General features: G+C 43.4%; 1 protein-coding gene across 3 annotated transcripts in view; it reads left to right on the top strand.

Annotated features, from left to right (window-relative positions):
- Positions 1-16,075, top strand: part of CEP104 (centrosomal protein 104) — a 48,582-nt gene extending 32,507 nt beyond the window's left edge. For 2 of the 3 annotated variants that reach the window (XM_075906614.1, XM_075906612.1), the window contains exons 18-22: positions 518-626; positions 2,615-2,753; positions 3,195-3,262; positions 3,956-4,046; positions 6,631-16,075. In XM_075906614.1, coding sequence (XP_075762729.1) covers positions 518-626; positions 2,615-2,753; positions 3,195-3,262; positions 3,956-4,046; positions 6,631-6,767 — 544 coding nt within the window. In that variant the 3' untranslated portion in view covers positions 6,768-16,075. The remainder of the gene's footprint in view (positions 1-517; positions 627-2,614; positions 2,754-3,194; positions 3,263-3,955; positions 4,047-6,630) is intronic. The other variant, XM_075906613.1, reaches the window with a different exon arrangement.
- Positions 16,076-19,903: the final 3,828 nt, after the last annotated feature.

Raw genomic sequence — 19,903 nt, 5'->3', positions numbered from 1 at the left:
TTTGAATTTCCCACGCTTCATTTGCATAATGGTGGCCACATGTTCTTTCGGGGAAAAAAAACCCTTTTTTGAAAGATCCTGTAAACCTCATTTTTTGAGGAGTACAGGATATTTCGAAAAAGGGTTGGGTTTTTTTCAAAAGAACCATGTCTAGATGTCGATTTCACTTTCGAAAAGCACTTTTTTGATAGAACGTGCGGCTGCCATTATGCAAATGAAGCGTGGGAAATTAAAATCCCGACTTCATTTGCAATTTTGATCTAATTGACATCCCTCTTTCGAAAGAGAGATGTAGTCTAGACGTAGCCAAAGTCTCTCTCTTTGAGTGAACCTTTGAAGTTATAGCTCTACTACCACTTCACAAAAGTCTCTGCTTGAGCCCACTCGAGGCAGTTAGTTATTCTGTTGGGATGATGATTTGTACAAAAAACCTGTAAGTCGCGGAATGAATTTAAACTGGAAAGATGTTTCTTTTAGTAATCTGTAGCATTTGTTATTGTTCCTCTGTCTTCTCCAGCTTATGCATTTTTTGTGGTGAAAGGGACGAATCGTTCACAGAGGAAGGCTTGGATCTCCATTACTGGAAACATTGCCCTATGTTGACAAGATGTGAGCACTGCAAACAGGTCAGTCATTGTATTCCAAAGTCTGCATTACTATATAATCTGTATGCACATTCCTGAACTAACAGAAGCAGTGAATTATTCTATTGTCAATCAGTAAGATGCAAAAGATTAAAAGTTCAGTTTGTAGCAGAATCATTGTCATGGGCAATAACACAAGGAAAGGAGCAGTATAAGGAACCAGATTAACAGGCAAAGTAATTCCGCTCAACATATTTATCCATTTAAAATGTACAGCACCATTACAATCAGGAAACTGGAAAAGAAGGGTATCTCTCCTCTCAGTTGGACAAACACCTTTGAAAGGAAAGGTGTTGTCAATCTATAAGGGATTTGCCGCTACACAGTACAGTAAAATTCCAGTTGTCCAGCATCCAGTGGTCTGGCACTCCTGCTAGTCCGGCACCACCTGGAACCCGGAAGTGCTCCTGCCCTGGAGCTGCTCTGCCCCGGGCTTCCCAGAGTCAGCCGCTGGTCAGTTTCAGCAGCGGCTGACTTGGGGAAGTCTGGGGCAGAGCAGCTGGGGTGCTGCCAGGTTGGTCCTGCAGCACCGCCCCCCGATCCCCTCCACCCTACCCCAACCCCGTAATAGCCGTCCCCCCTTCCGATAGTCCGTCATATTTGATAATCTGGCACCCCCTGGGTCCTAAAGGTGCCGGATTATCAGAAGTTTACTGTATAAGCTACAGGTGCAAGTGTGAAACATCGGAGCTCTTGCTGGGTGTGACATTCTAAATCATTTCAGACCAGAGGTCATATTGAGGAGAGGAGAAATTAGTGATATTTTACCTGACTCGACCCACAAAATAAGCTCTGGCCACAGGCGATATGTAGTCATATTTTATTAAGCAGATGTTCAGAGTATGATCACACATGCTCTCAGGGCGTGGCTTTCTCCCAACATGGGTCCTAATACATGCCTGGCTCTGCTGAACTCAAGTCTAGTTTCCCCATAATGAAACTTGCAAGCCCCACAAGGCTCCTGGAGCATGCCTTCCCCTTAATGGGGCCCTTCTTGAGTGAGGGAGAATGCAGCAGTGTCTCCCAAACCCATTTGGTGCTGGTGCCAAAGGGAGCTGTCCTTTACAGTAGATTGAAAATCTGCACATACACATACTCTAACCCATCCCCTCTCCTTTTTTATGCGGTCTGACAATCTGTTGTATTAACATTGAGATGAATCGAGAAGCTGATAACACTCTCATCAGTTCAGGCTCTACAAATGTGGGTAGTTATGCTCCCCATGTTTTTGAGGCCATCTCAATAATTATCACAGCTAGAGACTGATTTTGCCTTTTTAAAATTGCTGGGATTCTGGGGAACAATATATGGTGTATCATGCCCTATGATTGCTATCCAGCTCAGTGTGGGTCTTGTTTCAGATATGTATTTATGTGTGGGGGCTCTTTAACATTCCAGTGTTACTCGTCAAATAGCTTGTTCCAACTTGTCATACATTAAAAGTGTCAAACAAGTATTACTGACATGTTAAGTGGGCAAAAGATTATTCCAGAAAAAAACATGTATTCCTGTTTTGTCCCAGTGCCTGCCTGTACTTGCATGCAATGTTAACAACTTGTAGCTCATGTATAGTACAGTATGTGGAATCATTTGTATCATAAGTATATTTAAATGTAAAAGTGGAGTTAAACACAGGATCAAGTTTTAAGTTACTTTTCCTTGTTTTATGTTTAAGCCCATAATTGTACAATTTTAAATTGTGCAGGTTGTATGTGTTGAAACACAAGCAGTGTATTATCAGATAGAAGCATTTTTGAAATTTTACTCCATGCCCCATTTTTAAAGGTGAAGTAGGAGCCCAAGGCTCATGGATTTTAGTGACATTTAGAGCTGTAGGTGCTTATGTCACTTTTAAATATGAGACTTGGGCTCTAAAGTTACTTAAGATCATTTAAAAATTTGAAAGCACAATACAAGTGTATAGATGTGTCTCTTGTATTCTCAGCAACCTGTTTGTTTTCCGGTGGCAGGTGGTGGAGATAGCAAGCCTGACAGAGCACCTGCTGACTGAGTGTGATAAAAAAGATGGCTTTGGGAAATGTCAGCGCTGCAGCGAGGCCCTTCCAAAAGAGGAACTCCCCAAACATGTGAAGAGCAAGACTTGCAATGGTGAGTAGCTTCAAATGGAATAAGTGAAGCCGGGGGAGCTGCAAGTACTCAATACCCTTGGAAAACCAAGCTACTTCTGTTCAGGTTCTGAGCTGAAATCCCAGTGAGGCTAAGGATTGAATATTTTTGGCCTAACTGCTCTTACTTTTCAGTGCTCCCTGCACTTACCTCCAGTTAATGCATGCAGGAGTGTCTTGTGAGCAAGAACAGACAATTTCTGAAGATTATTCTACAATTTAGACCACCCACATCACTGCACTTCTGTGTTCGCTGTTTTTCCTTTCCTCTTCCTTTTTTCTCTTGATAATGACATTGGTTTCTAAAGAACTGTCAGTTCCATCTTTTGTTCATAGAAATTGGCAGAGCTCAATCTGTTTCTCTTGCCTTTGGCAAAGCACATGCGATAGCATACCTTTTATTCCTGCTTTCTAATCCTTTCAGCTGCAAAACCAGAAAAAGTGGCAAACCATTGTCCCTTGTGCCATGAAAACTTCGCCCCAGGAGAGGAGGTAAGAGAAACACGCGTAATGTCAAATTGGGCTTGCTCATCTTGTCACTAAGACTTCAATAATTTGTCCATTAACACTGAAATTACTTACACTGCCTGAATATAACCATATCAAAAAGTGTGTGATTCTCCTCTGTCTGTGACTTCAGATTCTAGAACAATGATAGTAAATGCAGCCTGATCACAAACTGCTTTCAAAGGCTGTGCAAAGCAGGGTTTTAATGGACACCTTGCTTCTTTTGTAATCAGCCTTCCAACATAAAGTGATGTTTCTAATTCTTCTCCCACTATTCCTGTCACCTTAATTTGATTTGCTAAGTGATTTAACGGAGTTACATTTAGGCTTGTTCAGGTTACAGCAGGAATTGATTATCAATGTTTGACTTTCACCCAGAGACCAGTTCTAAATCTGATCAAGACAGCAGTTAACAGGCAAAAGAATGAAACCAAGTGTCAGCTCAGTCCCAAGTTCACTGTGAGATGTTGCTGATATTTTCTTGTGTAGGCCAAAACTATTAAAATCTGCTTGCTTTTCTCAGTAAAATGATCCCTAACATTTCATTTTTCCCTTGATACTGTAAAAAGTGTGTGTGTGTGTGTGTGTGCATATGTGCAAATATAGAAATAGTGTTTGTATGAAAGACCTGCTATTTCTCTGCTTTTATAAAACCAGTTGTTTTTTAATTGATCATAGGCTTGGAAATCTCACCTAATGGGTAAAGATGGCTGTAAAATGAATCCACGGAGGGGGCATACACTAAATAAAACTCTGCTGATGCAACCTGGTATGGATTTCCTTGTGATTATTATACTTTCCACTTTGTTCACTTGTTTAAACAGAAGGCTTTATTCTAGAAAGCAAGTTGATCCTTAGTCAGTAAGGGTATGTCTACACTACAGCACTAATTCGAACTAACTTAATTTGAATTAGTTAATTCGAACTAAGCTAATTCGAATTAGTGCATCTAGACCTAAAAACTAGTTCGAATTAGCATTTTGCTAATTCGAACTAGCATGTCCACATTGAGTGGACCCTGAACCAAGGTTAAGGATGGCTGGAAGCAGTGCCAGCAGGGCATCAGATTAGGACTTAGAGCGTGAAGCTGCTGTCTCAGGCTAGCCGAGGGCTGTGCTTAAAGGGACCCGACCTCCACCCCGGACAGACAGTTCTCAGGGGTTCCCCGCTTGCAAAGCAGTCCTGGTTTGGAGTGCCCTGAGTGCCCACACTTGGCACATCACAGCATTTGGCCATCAGCCCGGCTGCACTTGCCACAGGCTGCCATCTGGGGAGGGGGTCAATCGGGGGGCTACAGGAGAGCTTCCACCCCGAGGAGCCCGCAGAGCCAGCCCAGTCCTCCCCATCGGGGGCTCGTACCCCATTCCTCCCTCACCTCCTTCCACTTACCCCTCCCTAGCCCCCCTTCCTGATGTACAAAATAAAGGACACGTGTGTTCAAAAATAGAAACTCTCTTTATTGAACAAAACTCGGGGAGACTGGGAAAAGGAAGTGGGAGAGGGGCAGAGAGAGGGTGGGAGAGGGGAGGGCAACTAAAATGATCAGGGGTTTGGAACAGGTCCCATATGAAGAGAGGCTAAAGAGACTGGGACTTTTCAGCTTAGAAAAGAGGAGACTGAGGGGGGATATGATAGAGGTCTATAAAAGCATGAGTGGTGTGGACGGGGTGCATAAAGAAAAGTTCTTCATTAGTTCCTATAATAGAAGGACTAGAGGACACCAAATGAAATGAATGGGTAGCAGGCTTCAGAGTAATAACAGAAAGTTCTTCTTCACAAAGCAAATAGTCAACCTGTGAAACTCCTTGCTGCAGGAGGCTGTGAAGGCTAGAACTAGAACAGAGTTTAAAGGGAAGTGAGATAAAGTCATGGAGGTTGGGTCCATGGAGTGGTATTAGCCAGGGAGTAGAAATGGTGTCCCTGGCCTCTGTTTGTGGAAGGCTGGAGATGGATGGCATGAGACAAATGGCTTGGTCATTGTCTTCGGTCCATCCCCTCCAGGGTCCCTAGTGTTGGCCGCTGTCGGCAGGCTACTGGGCTAGATGGACCTTTGGTCTGACCCAGCACGGTCATTCTAAGCTCAGGGCTCAGGGTCGGGGGTCTCACTGGACCACCCTGATTTTCATGCAAACCTGCTCCTGGGTGGCCAGGCTGGCAGCTATCCTGCCCTAGATGGCCACTTTCCTGTGCCTAGTGCGGACATCGTGGATGAGGTCCACGATCTCCGCACTAGACCAGGCGGGCGCCTGCCTCTTGCGGACCCGGGCAGGCTCCTGGGAGCCGCCAGCCTGGTCCCGGGAAGAGACGGAGGGCTGGGTGGCAGCGGGTGGCTGGCACGAGCCGTGTCAGGTGCAGGGTCTGCTGGCTGGGTGCTGGCAGGCTTGCACCTGGCACGGGCACCATAGCCAGCCCATGCCCCTTTAAGGGATCCGGGGCCGGGAGGGGGGCAGACGAGTTTCCCTGGTGGTGCCCAGAGTGGCCACCAGGGAAAGCTGGGGAGGGCTAGCCTCCCACTAGTTCGAATTAAGTGGCTACACAGCCCTGAATTTGAACTAGCTAATTCGAACTAGGCGTTAGTCCTCGTAGAATGAGGTTTACCTAGTTCGAATTAAGCGCTTCGCTAGTTCGAATTAAGTTCAAACTAGCAGTTTGTATGTGTAGCACCTATCAAAGTTAATTCGAACTAACGTCTTTTAGTTCGAATTAACTTTGTAGTGTAGACATACCCTAACAGTTCCGTGTATTATTCAAGTATTTATATATGCTGACTCTGTATTTCTTATGTGTTGGTATAAAATAGCATGCACAGAGTGCAAATTATCCTGTTACTCCAGTCAATCTCAAAGACTTCAGCACAAATGCACTGTTGTAATGGAGTGGAGAAATTGCCTCATTTGAAATTTTATCTTGTTTTATGGAGCAGTATTACCCCCAAAGATTCTCCTTGCTATAGCTGCCCTCTTAAATCCTAGGGTATGCTATGAACTGAACAGGCAGCTGCTTATTCTGTCAATATGCCTCAGGCCTGGAGTGCGGGATGGGGGGCAATTTAAGGATGCTAATCTAGCCATAACTTTGGTACAGAAGGAAGTGACAGGTAGTCTTTATCTCTCGTGTTCTTTCAGCTCACACTTACCGAGGGAGGAAACAAGTTGTGATGTAGCACTCTAGCAATTAGGGTTCTAGGTTGATTCAAATGTGCAATCCGTCTCTTGTTACCACTCCCATAAATAATTGTCACCTCAAAATGAATCTTATTAATTCTGTCAATGTTATATCTAATGCATGTACCTGAAATGCAAGAGAGATGCTGTATTTGTGTGTGATTGATAATCTGTATGTTTTTTTCCCAGGCAAAGCAGCAGGATTAACCTTAACCAAATCAGGTACTACGGGAACAAAGGTTCGATCTCCCGCTGTAGGAAGCAAGATCCCTACCCCAAAAGGGGGCCTGAATAAAAGCACTGGCAGAACATACGCAAAGCGATGACATGAGAAGTACTTGTTTCCTTTGTCTCCATAACTGAGCAAGTTTTATGTGATGCACAGGTCTAAGATTGGTTTGCAAGTGACAGGAGCCCCACATCACTCATTTCACCAGAACTACACACTGCTTTTTTATCGACCATACCTAGTGTTTGCCTGCTTCATTTAGCCAATAGCTACAGCTTATATATTTCTTTTCTCTGTGCAGTGTTGTGTACAACTGTCCCAAGGACTTGCCTTTCATGGTTAGTGATGTGCAGTCTTTGGGGACAGAGACACTGCATTCCCTTTGCATTTTCCCAGTAGCACAGAGGAAGCAGAAAGTAGCTTCCCCTTCCCTTAGGAGGATTCCTGGTTAGCTCAGGATCTGACTATGCTGGATCTATACCATCTGCTGCTGCGGTAGCCAATATAGAAATCAGAGGGGGCGCTGTATCAGTCTGTATCTGCAAAAAGAATGAGGAGTCCTGTGCCACCCTGAAGACATCTGATGAAATGTTTTTTGCCCATGAAAGCTTGTGATACTATATATATATTTCTGTTCGTCTCTAAGGTGCCACAGAGCTACTCGTTTTTAGATGTATTTGGGTATAAGTTTTTGTGGTCCAAGACCCACTTCGTTAGATGTCGGTTTTTGCCCACAAAAGCGTATGCCCAAATAAATCTGTTAGTCTTCAGGGTGCCCCGGGACTCCTAGTTGTTTTTGCAACATAGAGATTGTGGCCAAAATGTAACATACTTTGGCTATCCCTGGTCAATGTATTGCCCCATGAGACGAGGGTGCTAACTAGTGCAAACGAGCATCCTGGATGCCAGGAAAACTAAGGAACTGGCATCCTTTTGGCCCTTCGAAGCTACAACTGCCTCTCTTTTGGCCCTTCGTCTTGGCATAGCTGACAGGTTTTCAGAACAAAGCTTTGAGGTATCTTTTCCTTTGAACCAAAGCTAATGTTTGCTTACAAGTAGTCCCGAAACATTTTGGGAATGTAATCATTGTATCATGTGATTTTTGTCACATTAATGGAGTCACTATAAAATGTGTTGAAACACATTTATAATTGTTCTCTGCCAAAATTAGCTTAGTTGCGTGACACACTAGAAGTAATAGTGTCACTATATACCTGGTTGGGGGGGGTGGAATGCTAGCCATATGATTGAATCATTTTCCTACAGTATAACTCTGCTATGCATATCTCTGCACCTCTCCAGCAAATCAAAACCAATCTACAGAGAAGTTATCCTATGTAGGCTTTGAAGCACATCACTGAATGTTAGAAACACAGTAGCTGTATTGCAATCATAGTAGCTTTGTTGTCAGTAAGTTTATGTTAAGTAGTGTCACAGCCCCACTGTTCTAACATATAGCTCACAAAAATTAAAGTAGAAAGTAAGACTTGAGCAGCTAAAAACATTCTTCTGAGACACCTTGAAATTCTTTAGCTGGTCAGTGTTATGTAGCCACAAAATGATGTGGATGAACAACATGCTCTTTCTAGAAAAATTTTTAACTGCTCTTGCACTCCTTTTGATTGGCTGTCTTACCTCCAGATTCAAGATTGATATGATAAATATAATGAATATTTCAGGTAGCAGTTTTTTATACAATAACTACATATACATAGAAGAATATACCTGTCCATTCAGAGTAACAGTTAGACATTTATGCAAAGGCTTAAGCATAAATTATTCTGTCAGTTAAAGGCGTGTTTGAAAAAAACAGATTGTACTTCCAAAACAGTAATTTTATAAATATGGCTAAACAGACCCTTGTGAACAAACACGTGGAGTAGTTAAATAGCAATTTCCCTAAAATAAAACTCTACCAGAGATGTTGAATTTAGAAACAACAATGGAAAGTCACCAGTGCAGGCCAGGAACATACTTTGAATCCTGCAGGATCCAATCAGTTTCTCTACCTACAAGGTACCCAATTTATAAGAAAGATAATCTGAAATGTTTTTGCCAGATGCCTTGTTCTCTGTTACCCATCCTAACATCTTGTAAAGCAAAAAATCAAACCATTCTCCAGAAACAGTATTTATTCATTATGCCACATACTAACATGATTTGATAGTAATTCCGCAATACCCTTTGATGTTACTATAATGAAGGTTCAGTCAACATGTCTATAGAAATCCCAGCTGTCTAGGGTTTCTAATCCTTCTGGGAGGCAGGCTGTTGGCTGAGGGGGCAAAATTGGTTTTAGCATATGTGGATGAAATAACTGAAGTCATTTAACTTACAAAATGGTAAAAAACTGGTAATTTATTTTGTATGCTTCCGCTCAAGCCTGTTATTTCTAAAATGGGATTGTGCATAGTAGACTGAAACAATGTATTTATACTTCCTTTGGGATCTAATCTGACTCTCAGTGAAGCTTATGGAAAGATTCCCATTGAGTACAGAGAGTTTTGGATCAGCCCTTATAACAATATGTGTCTGAGAGTAAAAGCTACCAGGAAGAGCAGCTTTAAAAAACAGTTTCTCTAAGGGTGTGTCTACACAGCAGGGCTTAACTTGAAATAATCTACACAAATTGAGCTAAATCAATTGCGTAGCTTATTTTGAAATTGGGAGCATCTACACAGCATTTATTTCAAAATATAACACTCTTCCCCCGACTTCCCTTACTCCTCGTACAATGAGGGTTATGGGAGTTGGAGTAAGAAATTCTCCAGCTTGACAGTATTTCAACATTATTTTGAAATAACTGCCTGCTGTGTAGACACAAACTAAGTTATTTCAAAATAATGTTGCTGTATAGATGTACTCTGAGAGACCATTCAAAGGCTTTTACTACACTTTTCAGTCGATTTTATCACAGGCATTTGCTGTGCAGTTACCAAAATGTGTTTCTCATCTACCAGAATGAGTAGGAATGGTGTCCCTAGCCTCTGTTTGTCAGGGGCTGGAAATGGATGACAGGAGATGTTCACTTCCTTTGTGGCATCTGGCATTGGCTACTGGCGGAAGACAGGACATTGAGCTAGATGGACCTATGGTCTGACCCAGTAGGGCCATTCTTATGTTATTGAATAGACCACAAAAGTTCTCAGCCAGTTTTTTTAATAGTCACCAGAGTGCCAGAAAACCCAGACAAGTTGCTCTTTAAATGGTTTCTTTAACAACTATAGTTTCCGTCAATGATTCCCCATCCTATTTGCTCATACATTGTAATGCTAGTTGAACTGCAAACAAGAGACTAACCTGGTCATAAAAATGCATGGTGAATTCCTGGCCCTCTTGAATTCTATAGAAGTCTTATTGCTGGCTTCAGTGGGGCTGGAATTTCACCCAAAGGCTCACCTCTTATACAGCTGTGTGTCTGTGAGCAGCTGTATGAAGTGTTAACTCATCCTATTTATTATTTAACTTTTAACATAATTTGCTGCACTTCTATATCATTTTCTACCCAAAATGCTGAATAAAATTGTTGGTCCACTGCCTAGGAGTCTGGGGGGATGACAAAAGGTTCCTTATATAGAATTGTTTGATATCGTAAGGGCTATAGAAATCCACTGCCAATAAAAGCTATAGGTTGGGAGCGGGAAATGTCTGTTTCTGGAGAAAATACTTCTTGGTTAGAAGGGAACAGACTGCATAACCATGGGAATTTGCAGTTTTTAAAATGAAACTAGTGTAAACGTGCAGTAAAATATTGAACCATATGCACTCCCTTTATATGGATAAGCAGCTTCCTTAAATATTAGCAGGAGCACTGACTGCATGAGGGGGAAAACGTGGAATACCTTGTAGACTGTCTCTCTCTAGGAAATTTGTCACTTGTAACTCATCACCAGTGTAGCTCCACTGCTGATAGCAATAAGGGAGGGTTATAGTCTTGAGACTGATTTCCCCTTTGCAGCTCAGCCCTTCCAAATGATGGCTGGAGACTCTAACAAAAGGCATGTGTGTGCTGAGAGGAGGGACCTGGTCCCCTCAATGAAATCTGGCCTTCTATTCTGATAATCATAGGTCTAGACTTTTCAAGGAGGGGAACCACCCAAATCCTAGTTAACACCACGGCTCAGTTCTAAATAGGAGATTGGTTGACTATTACCTTAAAAATGGAGAAGGGTCTTTGGGAATTATAATTACTAAAAGAAGTAAAAATCCTTTTAAAAATATTCTAGTGACCTCCCCTGGCTATTTTCAGAGCCCTAATTTAACGGTTTCTCTCATTTAGCTTTTTAGTAAAATAAAAAGTCAAAAGTCAAAATTCCAGTGTGCAGTTTTGCTTTTAAACTGAAAGGCTGTGTCTACACTGGGCCACTTATTCCGGAAAATCAGCCGCTTTTCCGGAATAAGCTGCGAGCTGTCTACACTGGCCCTTGAATTTCCGGAAAAGCAACGACGCTCTACTGTACAAAATCAGCCGCTATTCCGGAAAAACTATTCTGCTCCCGCTCGGGCATAAGTCCTTATTCCGGAACACTGTTCCGGAAAAGGGCCAGTGTAGACAGCCCAGTAGTCTTTTCCGGAAAAAAGCCCCGATCGTGAAAATGGCGATCGGGGCTCTTTTCCGGAAAAGTGCGTCTACATTGGCCACAGACGCTTTTCCGGAAAAAGGGGTTTTCCGGAAAAGCAGCCTGCCAATGTAGACGCTCCTTTTCCGGAAAAACTGAAAACGGAATAGTATTCCGTTTTAAGCAGTTCCGGAAATTCATGCCAGTGTAGACACAGCCAAAAGGTGTGATGTGTTAAAATTCATGCAAACCCTGGAACAGCACTTCAAACACCTTTCCTGCACTGTACATTTCAGGACATCACCTTCTGAAGAAAAAATTAATTGTCCTGCACCACTGTCCACAGCAAGGTCCAAAAATACAGGATTATAGTAATCTGAAAGCAATATTTTTCGTTTGCCATATTAATTGAAGTTTCTATATTTATTTTATTTTGTATATACTATATTATATTTGTAGTGTACAGTTTTTATAGAGCTTGTTTGTGTTCTCTGTACATGTCTATGAATTTGATAAGCACATTGCAGCACTTGCATTTTGAAATGCTGTTGTATGTAACCTTAAACACTTTTTTGTGTATTTCTAAGAAATTAAATTGTCTGTTTTAGAACCTGATCTTGGAGTCACTTATGCAGGCAAAAATCCTATTGACTTTGCTCAGAGTTTAGCCTGTGTAGTGGCTGCAGGGTCAGTTGCTAAGATCCCAGCATACAGCTTACCTTTGAACAGCCCAAATCTATAATCTTTTATGCAAAGAATTCAGTGGACCTACTCCTATCTGGAAAGGTTTTTGTGCATGTAAAGTGGCTGGATTGGGCTCCCCTGGGATTCAGTGCACTGGTAAATGTGACCCTTCTTGCAGTGTGTTGTATTTTGAATCAGACAGGCAATTAATAGTTTAAACAAAGGAATTTAATTAAATCTTTCACATAACAAAAGCATCAAATATGCTCTCTATCTCTTAATTTGACTGGAGGGCAGTCCAGAAAATGACTTATTTAGACTTTTATGACTTTATTGTTCACAGATTAAGCCCCAGGAAGTGGAATAAAGGCCATCTTTTATGTTACACACCATTTTGAATAGCTGATGAATTTGGGGCTGAACTCGGCATTCTTTTAAGAATTCAGTATTGCTTCTTTCTTTCAATCGGTATCTTCAATCGGTTCTTTGGAAAGGATTTGCCCATCTCTAAGGGGATTTGAAAGTTGGGATGCTCAGGTCACCTGTCTAAAACGTGCATCTCCCTATTTCATGGATCAGCACTGCACAGCAGGGGTATGAACTGTTTTCCTATTCTCTTAGTGGTGGGCGACCCTCGGCCCATCTGCTTGCATGTGGCCCAGCAGGATTCTAGGTGTGGCCTGCATGACATTTTGTTAACTGCTGCCCATATGCAGGGTTGCAGATTCTCTTCCATCTGCATAGTTTATTTTCCTGCTTATACTACTAAAATGACACACATGTAAAGCCAGGGCAGTGAAGAGAGGTGTGGACTGATTGCATGCAGCACTGACTGTGAGAGCCGTGCGCTCCCTCTGTAGCCAAAGTGCTTCTACAGTTCAGTCACCGCAGCCCACAAATTCTAGGTCCACAAGTGAAGTTAGCAAAATTCCCCTGTCCTGAGAGACAGTCTTGGTTAGGAAAATGTTGCAGCCCACTGAGATGGAGGGCCACTCATGCCTAGGTTGGCCCATTGCTGACCTTAGGCTACCTTCTAGAGTTTAACTAGGCTCCTCGTCTGCATTAACTATATAGCTTCCTTACAGTCTCCTAGTCAGTGCTAAATATTTTTGTATTATGCCTGCTGATACAAAAACCCAAGGGAAACTTCAGCACTTTTGAACTTTATTGGGATTGGAGACATTGCTTACTACAGAAAGGCTCGGAGAAAGGCAACAAAAATGAGCCAAAATATGGAACGACTTTCCTATGTAGAGGGAGGTTAGGGCTGTTCAGCTTAGAAAAGAGATGACTAAGGAGGAGGGATGTGACTGAGGTCTACAAAATTGTGAGTGGTGTGGAGAAAGTGAATAGAAAAGTGTTATTTACTCTTTGGGTGTGTCTAGACTACTGAGTTTTGTCGACAAAAGTGGACTTTTGTCGACAAAACTATACCTGCGTCTACGCTACCGATGAGTTCTGTCGACATAACTTCGAGAGAACTCAGCAGTTTTGTCGACGCTGGTAAACCTCATTTTACAAGGCATAACACCTTCTGTCGACAGAGTTCTAGTGACCTCCCCTGGCTATTTTCAGAGCCCTAATTTAACGGTTTCTCTCATTTAGCTTTTTAGTAAAATAAAAAGTCAAAAGTCAAAATTCCAGTGTCCAGCCTCTGAATCTGTCTAGAGGCTCTATGTCGACAGAAGTTTTGTCAATAGTATCTGTCGACAAAACTTTCTTCGACAAAACCCTGTAGTCTAGACGTACCGTTTCACACAATACAGAAATCCGGTGTCACCTGATGAAATAAATAGGCAGCCAGTTTCATACACATAAGAGTAAGTGGGGATGGGGGGGGAGTTGTCACACAGCCCGGGGAACCCATTGCTGTTGTAATGGCTGAAAATAAACGTGGTTTAAAAAAGCACTAGATAAAATCATGGAGAATAGATTGACCAGTAGCTTAGCCAAGATAGTCAGGAATTCCATCACATGCTTGGGCAACCATAAATCTCTGACCCCAGAAGACAAAGGTGGATCACTCCACCTGCCTTTTTCTGTACACACCTCTAAAACTCTGGTACTGGCCACTGTCAGAGACAGGATTTTGGGTTAGACCATTGGTCTGACCTAGTAAGGCAGTTCTTACATTATTTTACATTTTTTTTAACATTGCATATGTTTCATGTTGCGTAAAGGAGAATTGTATTCCTTTTTCTTGAGGCTAGCACTGTGAAATTCTAAAATGCAAGTAGCTCTTCTCTCCATGAATAAACTCAGGCTTTCACACCATAAATAACTTTGTTTCTCTTCTAACATTCCAGGCTTCTGGGATGAGCAGAATCCGTCCCAATTTCTCTTGGCTGCATTTGTCCTAGTAAACATCCCACCTGTAACTCACTCCTGGTGCAACACTAATTCTGTTCCGAGCAGGCCTTATGCACCGCACGGCTTAATGCACTGGCAGATCATCACTGTTCCACTCCTGCTATTTCTAGCCTAAGACGAGCTGCACCTTACTAATGTCATTCAGCTTTCTGGGTGTCTGGCTGGTGAGTCTTGCCCACATGCTCAGCATTTAGCTGATTGCCATATTTGGGGTCGGGAAGGAATTTTCCTCCAGGGTAGATTGGCAGAGGCCCTGGAGGTTTTTTGCCTTCCTCTGTAGCATGGGGTACAGATTACAGCTAGAGGATTCTCTGCATCTTGGGGTCTTCAAAGTATTTGAAGGCTTCAATATCTGAGATATAGGTGAGATGATTATTCTGGGAGAGGTGGGTGAGATTCTGTGGCCTGCACTGTGCAGGGGGTCAGACTAGATGATCATAATGGTTCCTTCTGACCTTAAAGTCTGAGTCTATGAGCTTTTGAGCAAAGTTAGAGGAGACTGTAGCAAAAACAGCTGAGCCCTACACTACAGCTTCCACGTCGGCTGCCTGCTGTCGAGTTATGGCTGTAAAGTTTTCTAATATAGATCGGACCCAGAGGAATGCTGCGTTAATGCTTTGTAAAGCTTTTTAATGTTTTTTGTGTGCGCTTTTTTTCCAATGGAAACTGTTTAAATGTAAACTTTCCCCTTCAGGGTTGTGATACAAACAAAATTGTGACAAGAGAGGCCAGTTCTCTTTTCATTGTCCCTAATCACTGACCTGCAAAAAGGAAACCCAGCATAAATAGTGAAAAGTAAATGTAAGGTTAAAATTGTTTGTTGTAGTAAACACAGTAGGGTAATACCTATGGGTAGTAACATAGGAACAGACTCTTTTTTCTGACCTTTTTCCCCACATCACCTCAACTGTTTTACAAAACTGCTAGATATTGGAAAGTGTATTCACAGAAGGAGATGAGGATGCAGCATGTTGTTGCACAGCATTTAAAATAACAGTAAAAATATGTACCCCTTGAGAATTCCTGCAAAGTCATCGTTAAGTCTTTAATTTCTTCCATTAAGTCCAAGGTCGCTTAAGTGTTTTGCAATATCATTTAGGAAGTGCCCACTTTCATTAGGATTTCAGAAAGTCTAGGGGGGCAGCCATGTTAGTCTGTAACTTTTTAAAAACAATGAGTAGTCTTGTGGCACCTTATATATTTGTTAATCTCTAGAAGCATGAGCTTTCATGGGTAAAATCCACTTCTTCAGATGAGTTGAAGTGGAAATAACAGAACCAAAGGTATATATAACAGTTACCTGTCAATTGTAGGACCTGTGTTTATGAAGCCAATTAAGTAGACTGGATGTGTCCCATGCATAGCTTTTGGTAAGGGGCCTACAATTGACAGGTAACTGCTTTTGCTGTTATATACATTTTGGATTCTGTAATTTCCACTCCAGGTCATCTGATGAAGTGGGTTTTACCCAGGACCACTCATAATCCTATAGATTTGGTATTTTTAAGGTGCCCCAGGACTAATCATTGTTTTTAAGTATTTTAGAGAGTGTAATAGTGGATAGATGTGAGCATATACTATGAAATCAAAATCTTATTAAACAATCTAGAATTAGAAATACAGTTTAAAGGTGAATAAGTAGAAATTTTCAAAGACCTCAGAATATCTTTGTTGCTATGTTCATTAATTATTTATAGATATATTTTAAATGATTTAACTGGGCTGCTTCCTTTTTAATAAACAGTCTGTTTTCTGTCTGTTGGTAAAATAAACTCCCGAGTGAAAAACAAAATGAGGCATGTTCTTATGTTATGAAAGAAGAAACATAAGTGCTTTCAGAGGCTTTTAGAGTAAAATATTCTGAAGCTAAAACTGTTTTCCAGGGTGAAATAAGTCCCTGCCTCTGCCCCAAAACAACCTGATTAGCATCCTTAGCAATACTGCAGCATCACCACTAAAGAGGATAGACTTTGTCTCCTACTCTGTGACTTTTCCGTTTTAATGTATTGGGCTCTGAGTATCTGCCAATTTTTTCATCTATCTAAATTGCAGAAACTGTTCAAGAGCATACAGAACTCACTCTCTCCAGGAATCCACTGGTCTAATTCCTTGATTTTTTTTTTTTCTATCTTGGTTGATAAGAATAATCTATCTCTGAAGAGCAGGCCTGATCCCAGAGGTCTTCAGCCATCATGTATAGTGGGTCAACATCTACCTGAAATATACAAATTAAATTTTATTGCTATATTTTAATAAAATTCCATCTATGTTAGAAGTACTGATGGCGTGTCTGCTTTTGAAAACATACTCTGTCCTGTGTGGGCTATTGCTGAGCTCACTAACCTGCCAGTGGTTTGATCTCTGATTTACTCAGTTGCAGGTGGTGATGTTAAAGCTACAGGCACATCGCAGTGGCAAGACTGCACCTCACCTGTCAGCAACATTAATTTAAAGGGAACCCAGGAAATGCAGATTTTCAGCTGTTTTTCCTCAAACAAGGCTCCCAAATTACTTTGATTTTACCCTGAGAATATGCCCATAAGAAATGTGGAACAAGGAGAATTTGAGGTTAATCAACATGATCAAACCTGAATAGAGAAGATGCAATTTACACTCCAAAGGGCAGACCATGCTTCCTGTTGCATCACTGTAAACTCTGCTGGTTGTTTCTCCTACTATGTCACCTCCCCACCACACTTGCTTCCCTGTCTCAGCGTGTCCATGGAACTTGCATGATCTCTGAATTTGCCCCCAGGGCTTGCAATCATGTGTGCAAACTTGGGTTTACAAATTGCCATCCAGCCTTTGGTTTATTTAGCAGCTCTTTGGGAGAGCAGTGTCAGAAAAAGTAAATCCAGTGAAACAATGCTGCAAAGCAAAGGACTTCACACAGTTCAGAGCAGCTGTCACAAGCCTCCCCCGCCCCCCAAAACAGCAATGCAACTGGGCCAGAGCTTTTCAAGTAACGTGAAATGAACTGTCCTAGCACAGCTGATTTTCTTGACATACAGAAGCTCCCACATCCTGAGTAATGCCGCTGGGGTTATCTCGTGCAATGGTCCCTTTTCCTTATGCTGCTCCTGTGCCTGACAATCCCAAAATCCTGAAACCTGAGTGGGCCGTGTGCACTCCCGACCTTCCTCGGGCACATGCCAAGGATCTCTTGGTCAATGAAGAAGAGCTGGATTGCTTCAGAGCCAAGGACAGTCTGGCCACGACAGAGGCTATGAAGAAGCCATTCTCACCATCACAGAACTGGTCATAGAAGTGTTTGCAGATGTAGTACGTGCTCTGCCTGTTCCGCACGGGGAAGGCCCTGGTGATGATGTCCCCAACAAAGGGGTGTGGGGAGGCTGAGCCAGGAAGTTAGGGGTAACCCACTGGATTTCCTGTGCACATCACTGCCTTGGAAGGTGACCTCAACCTGTCGGCATCACCGGTTGGACCAGCCCAGGAAGTTGACCTCGTTTGGGATGTCCATGAGGAAGAGGGTGCAGACCTAGCATCTGAGCCACCTGTAGCTTGCAGCCCCACGTGCTCTGCCCCGCCCCCTGCCACATGAACTGCTTCAGCCCTGACTTGACACTGGATAGCAGGATGGTGCAGCCACCCTGACACCGCTCAGCTGGCTGAGCCACAGCAGGAAGTAACAGCAGTGGCAGTGAGTCAGAAAGGATGGAATTGCCCATTCACCTGTCCAAGCCAGCCTAGGACCCCCAGGACACTCAGCTTCATGCCTTTTCCCTTGGGGAGGAGTGCAGCAACCCCCAATAGGAGCCCAGGTTCAGGCTATGGGCCTGGGGGAGCCACCCTCAGAAGCCCAGTGGCCCCCTGGCAATGGCTGCCACAGCTGATGCAAAGTGAGCACCAAGGCTAGGAGGCGGGCGATGGTTGGCAGCTGCCCTCTGCATGGGGCCGTGTGCCCTTGTCAACCGGCTCCCATGAGCCCTGCCTGGCCCCTTGCACTCACCATCTGCCAGGTTACCGCTGCTGTGGCACAGGGCTAGCCTGGTCTGCCCACCCCAGGAGATGGAGAGATGTACAGAACGAGCTGACTGCTGGACCTGCCCCAGGGCGGGTACTCCAGGACAGGACAGGCTCTCCAAACCACCCCCAGAGTCCTGACCTGCTCCACTGGGTGCCCGTTACAGATACACACACGGCTCTGCAGGGACAGCTGAACCTGGGACTGGACTCCGTGTGAAGAGGAGGGGAGGAGAAGGGAGTGCAGCTCTTGGCCTCCCTGAGTTGCTGCATTTTTCAGCCTTTCTTATGCAGATTGCATCCAACAATAAAAGGAGAGGCAGGGGGCACAGCCCCAGAGGGGCTTTGAGCCTGGGATGTGAGGTCTGGCTGGGAGTGGGAATAATACAGCACAGAATAAGCACGGATCATAGCAGACTGTTGGAGATAGCACTGGGGTTTTAAAGCACTGCAATCTTGCCTGGTAATGCAGATGGCTGGGGCGTTAATATGCCCCTAGAGGCTCCATTTTTGCTGTGTGGGCAGAGTCAGTGCAGTGTGTCCAAAATGACCCATCCCCTCCTCCCCACACACACCTGAGGAAGAGCTCTGAGTAAGCTTCAAAGTTGTCTCTCTTGCCAATAGAAGCTGATCCAATTCACATGCACGCACGCACACACACTACCTTGCTGTGCAAGTCTTGGAAGAAAGGCAGTGAGCACGGAGAGACAGCCCTGTTGGAAAAACAGAAGTGTGAAAACTGGGAATGAGGGATTGGTTTTTTTTTTTTTTTAAATCAACAGATTATTTTACATCTCCTATAAAAACACAAATTATTGCTCCACTCTCAGTAAAGTAGGTGGGAAAACAGAAAGCTAGTCAGCCATCAGTAAATGGCCAGCAAGCAGGTCACTAATTTAAATTTAAGCAAATGCACAATTATTGGCAAGCCAAGAATATTAATATTCCTTGCTATAAAACTCCTTTTTAATATTTCCTCACTAATTGAGCACGGTCTGGCACTAGTCATCTTGTTTTGGGGTCATATATTGAAATACATGTGGACAAGATGCGCCCTCGTGGCAGAGCTATACATTCACTCCTAGTCAGGGCCAGCTCGAGCAACTTCTGTGCCCCAGGCAGCGGGCGCGCGACGCATGCGCGGCCCCACCCCCAGCATGCTGTGCACCTTACAGCTGCAATCGGGCGTGCGGCACCTGATTGCAACTTAAGGGGCGCCGCACAGCCCCGGGCGCATGGCACCCTTTACTGCTGCCATCAGGCGCCCCCCATAGGTTGGGGTCCCGGGCAGCTGCCCGGCTAGCCTCCCCTCCTTAATCTGGCCCTCTTCCTAGTGTTTTAACAAGAAGTTAGGGGAGTATTCTGCAATCACAGATAGCATTTGTCTGCTGCTGTCTGTGGAACTGACACACAGTTTATATACTTTTTGAAGTTTCTTTCAGTATGACAGGAGAATGTGAGCTGATTCTTTATGATACCAAAATATAGTACAGGCAGTCCCCGGGTTACGTACAAGATAGGGACTGTAGGTTTGTTCTTAAGTTGAATTTGTATGTAAGTCGGAACTGGCATCCAGATTCAGCCGCTGTTGAAACTGACCAGCGGCTGACTACAGGAAGCCCGAGGCAGAGCTGCT

Source organism: Pelodiscus sinensis, chromosome 23 (genome assembly GCF_049634645.1).
Source record: "Pelodiscus sinensis isolate JC-2024 chromosome 23, ASM4963464v1, whole genome shotgun sequence".
Lineage (NCBI taxonomy): Eukaryota > Metazoa > Chordata > Testudines > Trionychidae > Pelodiscus > Pelodiscus sinensis.
Note: the sequence above shows the minus strand (reverse complement) of the source record. Positions and strands in the feature narration are given on the sequence as shown.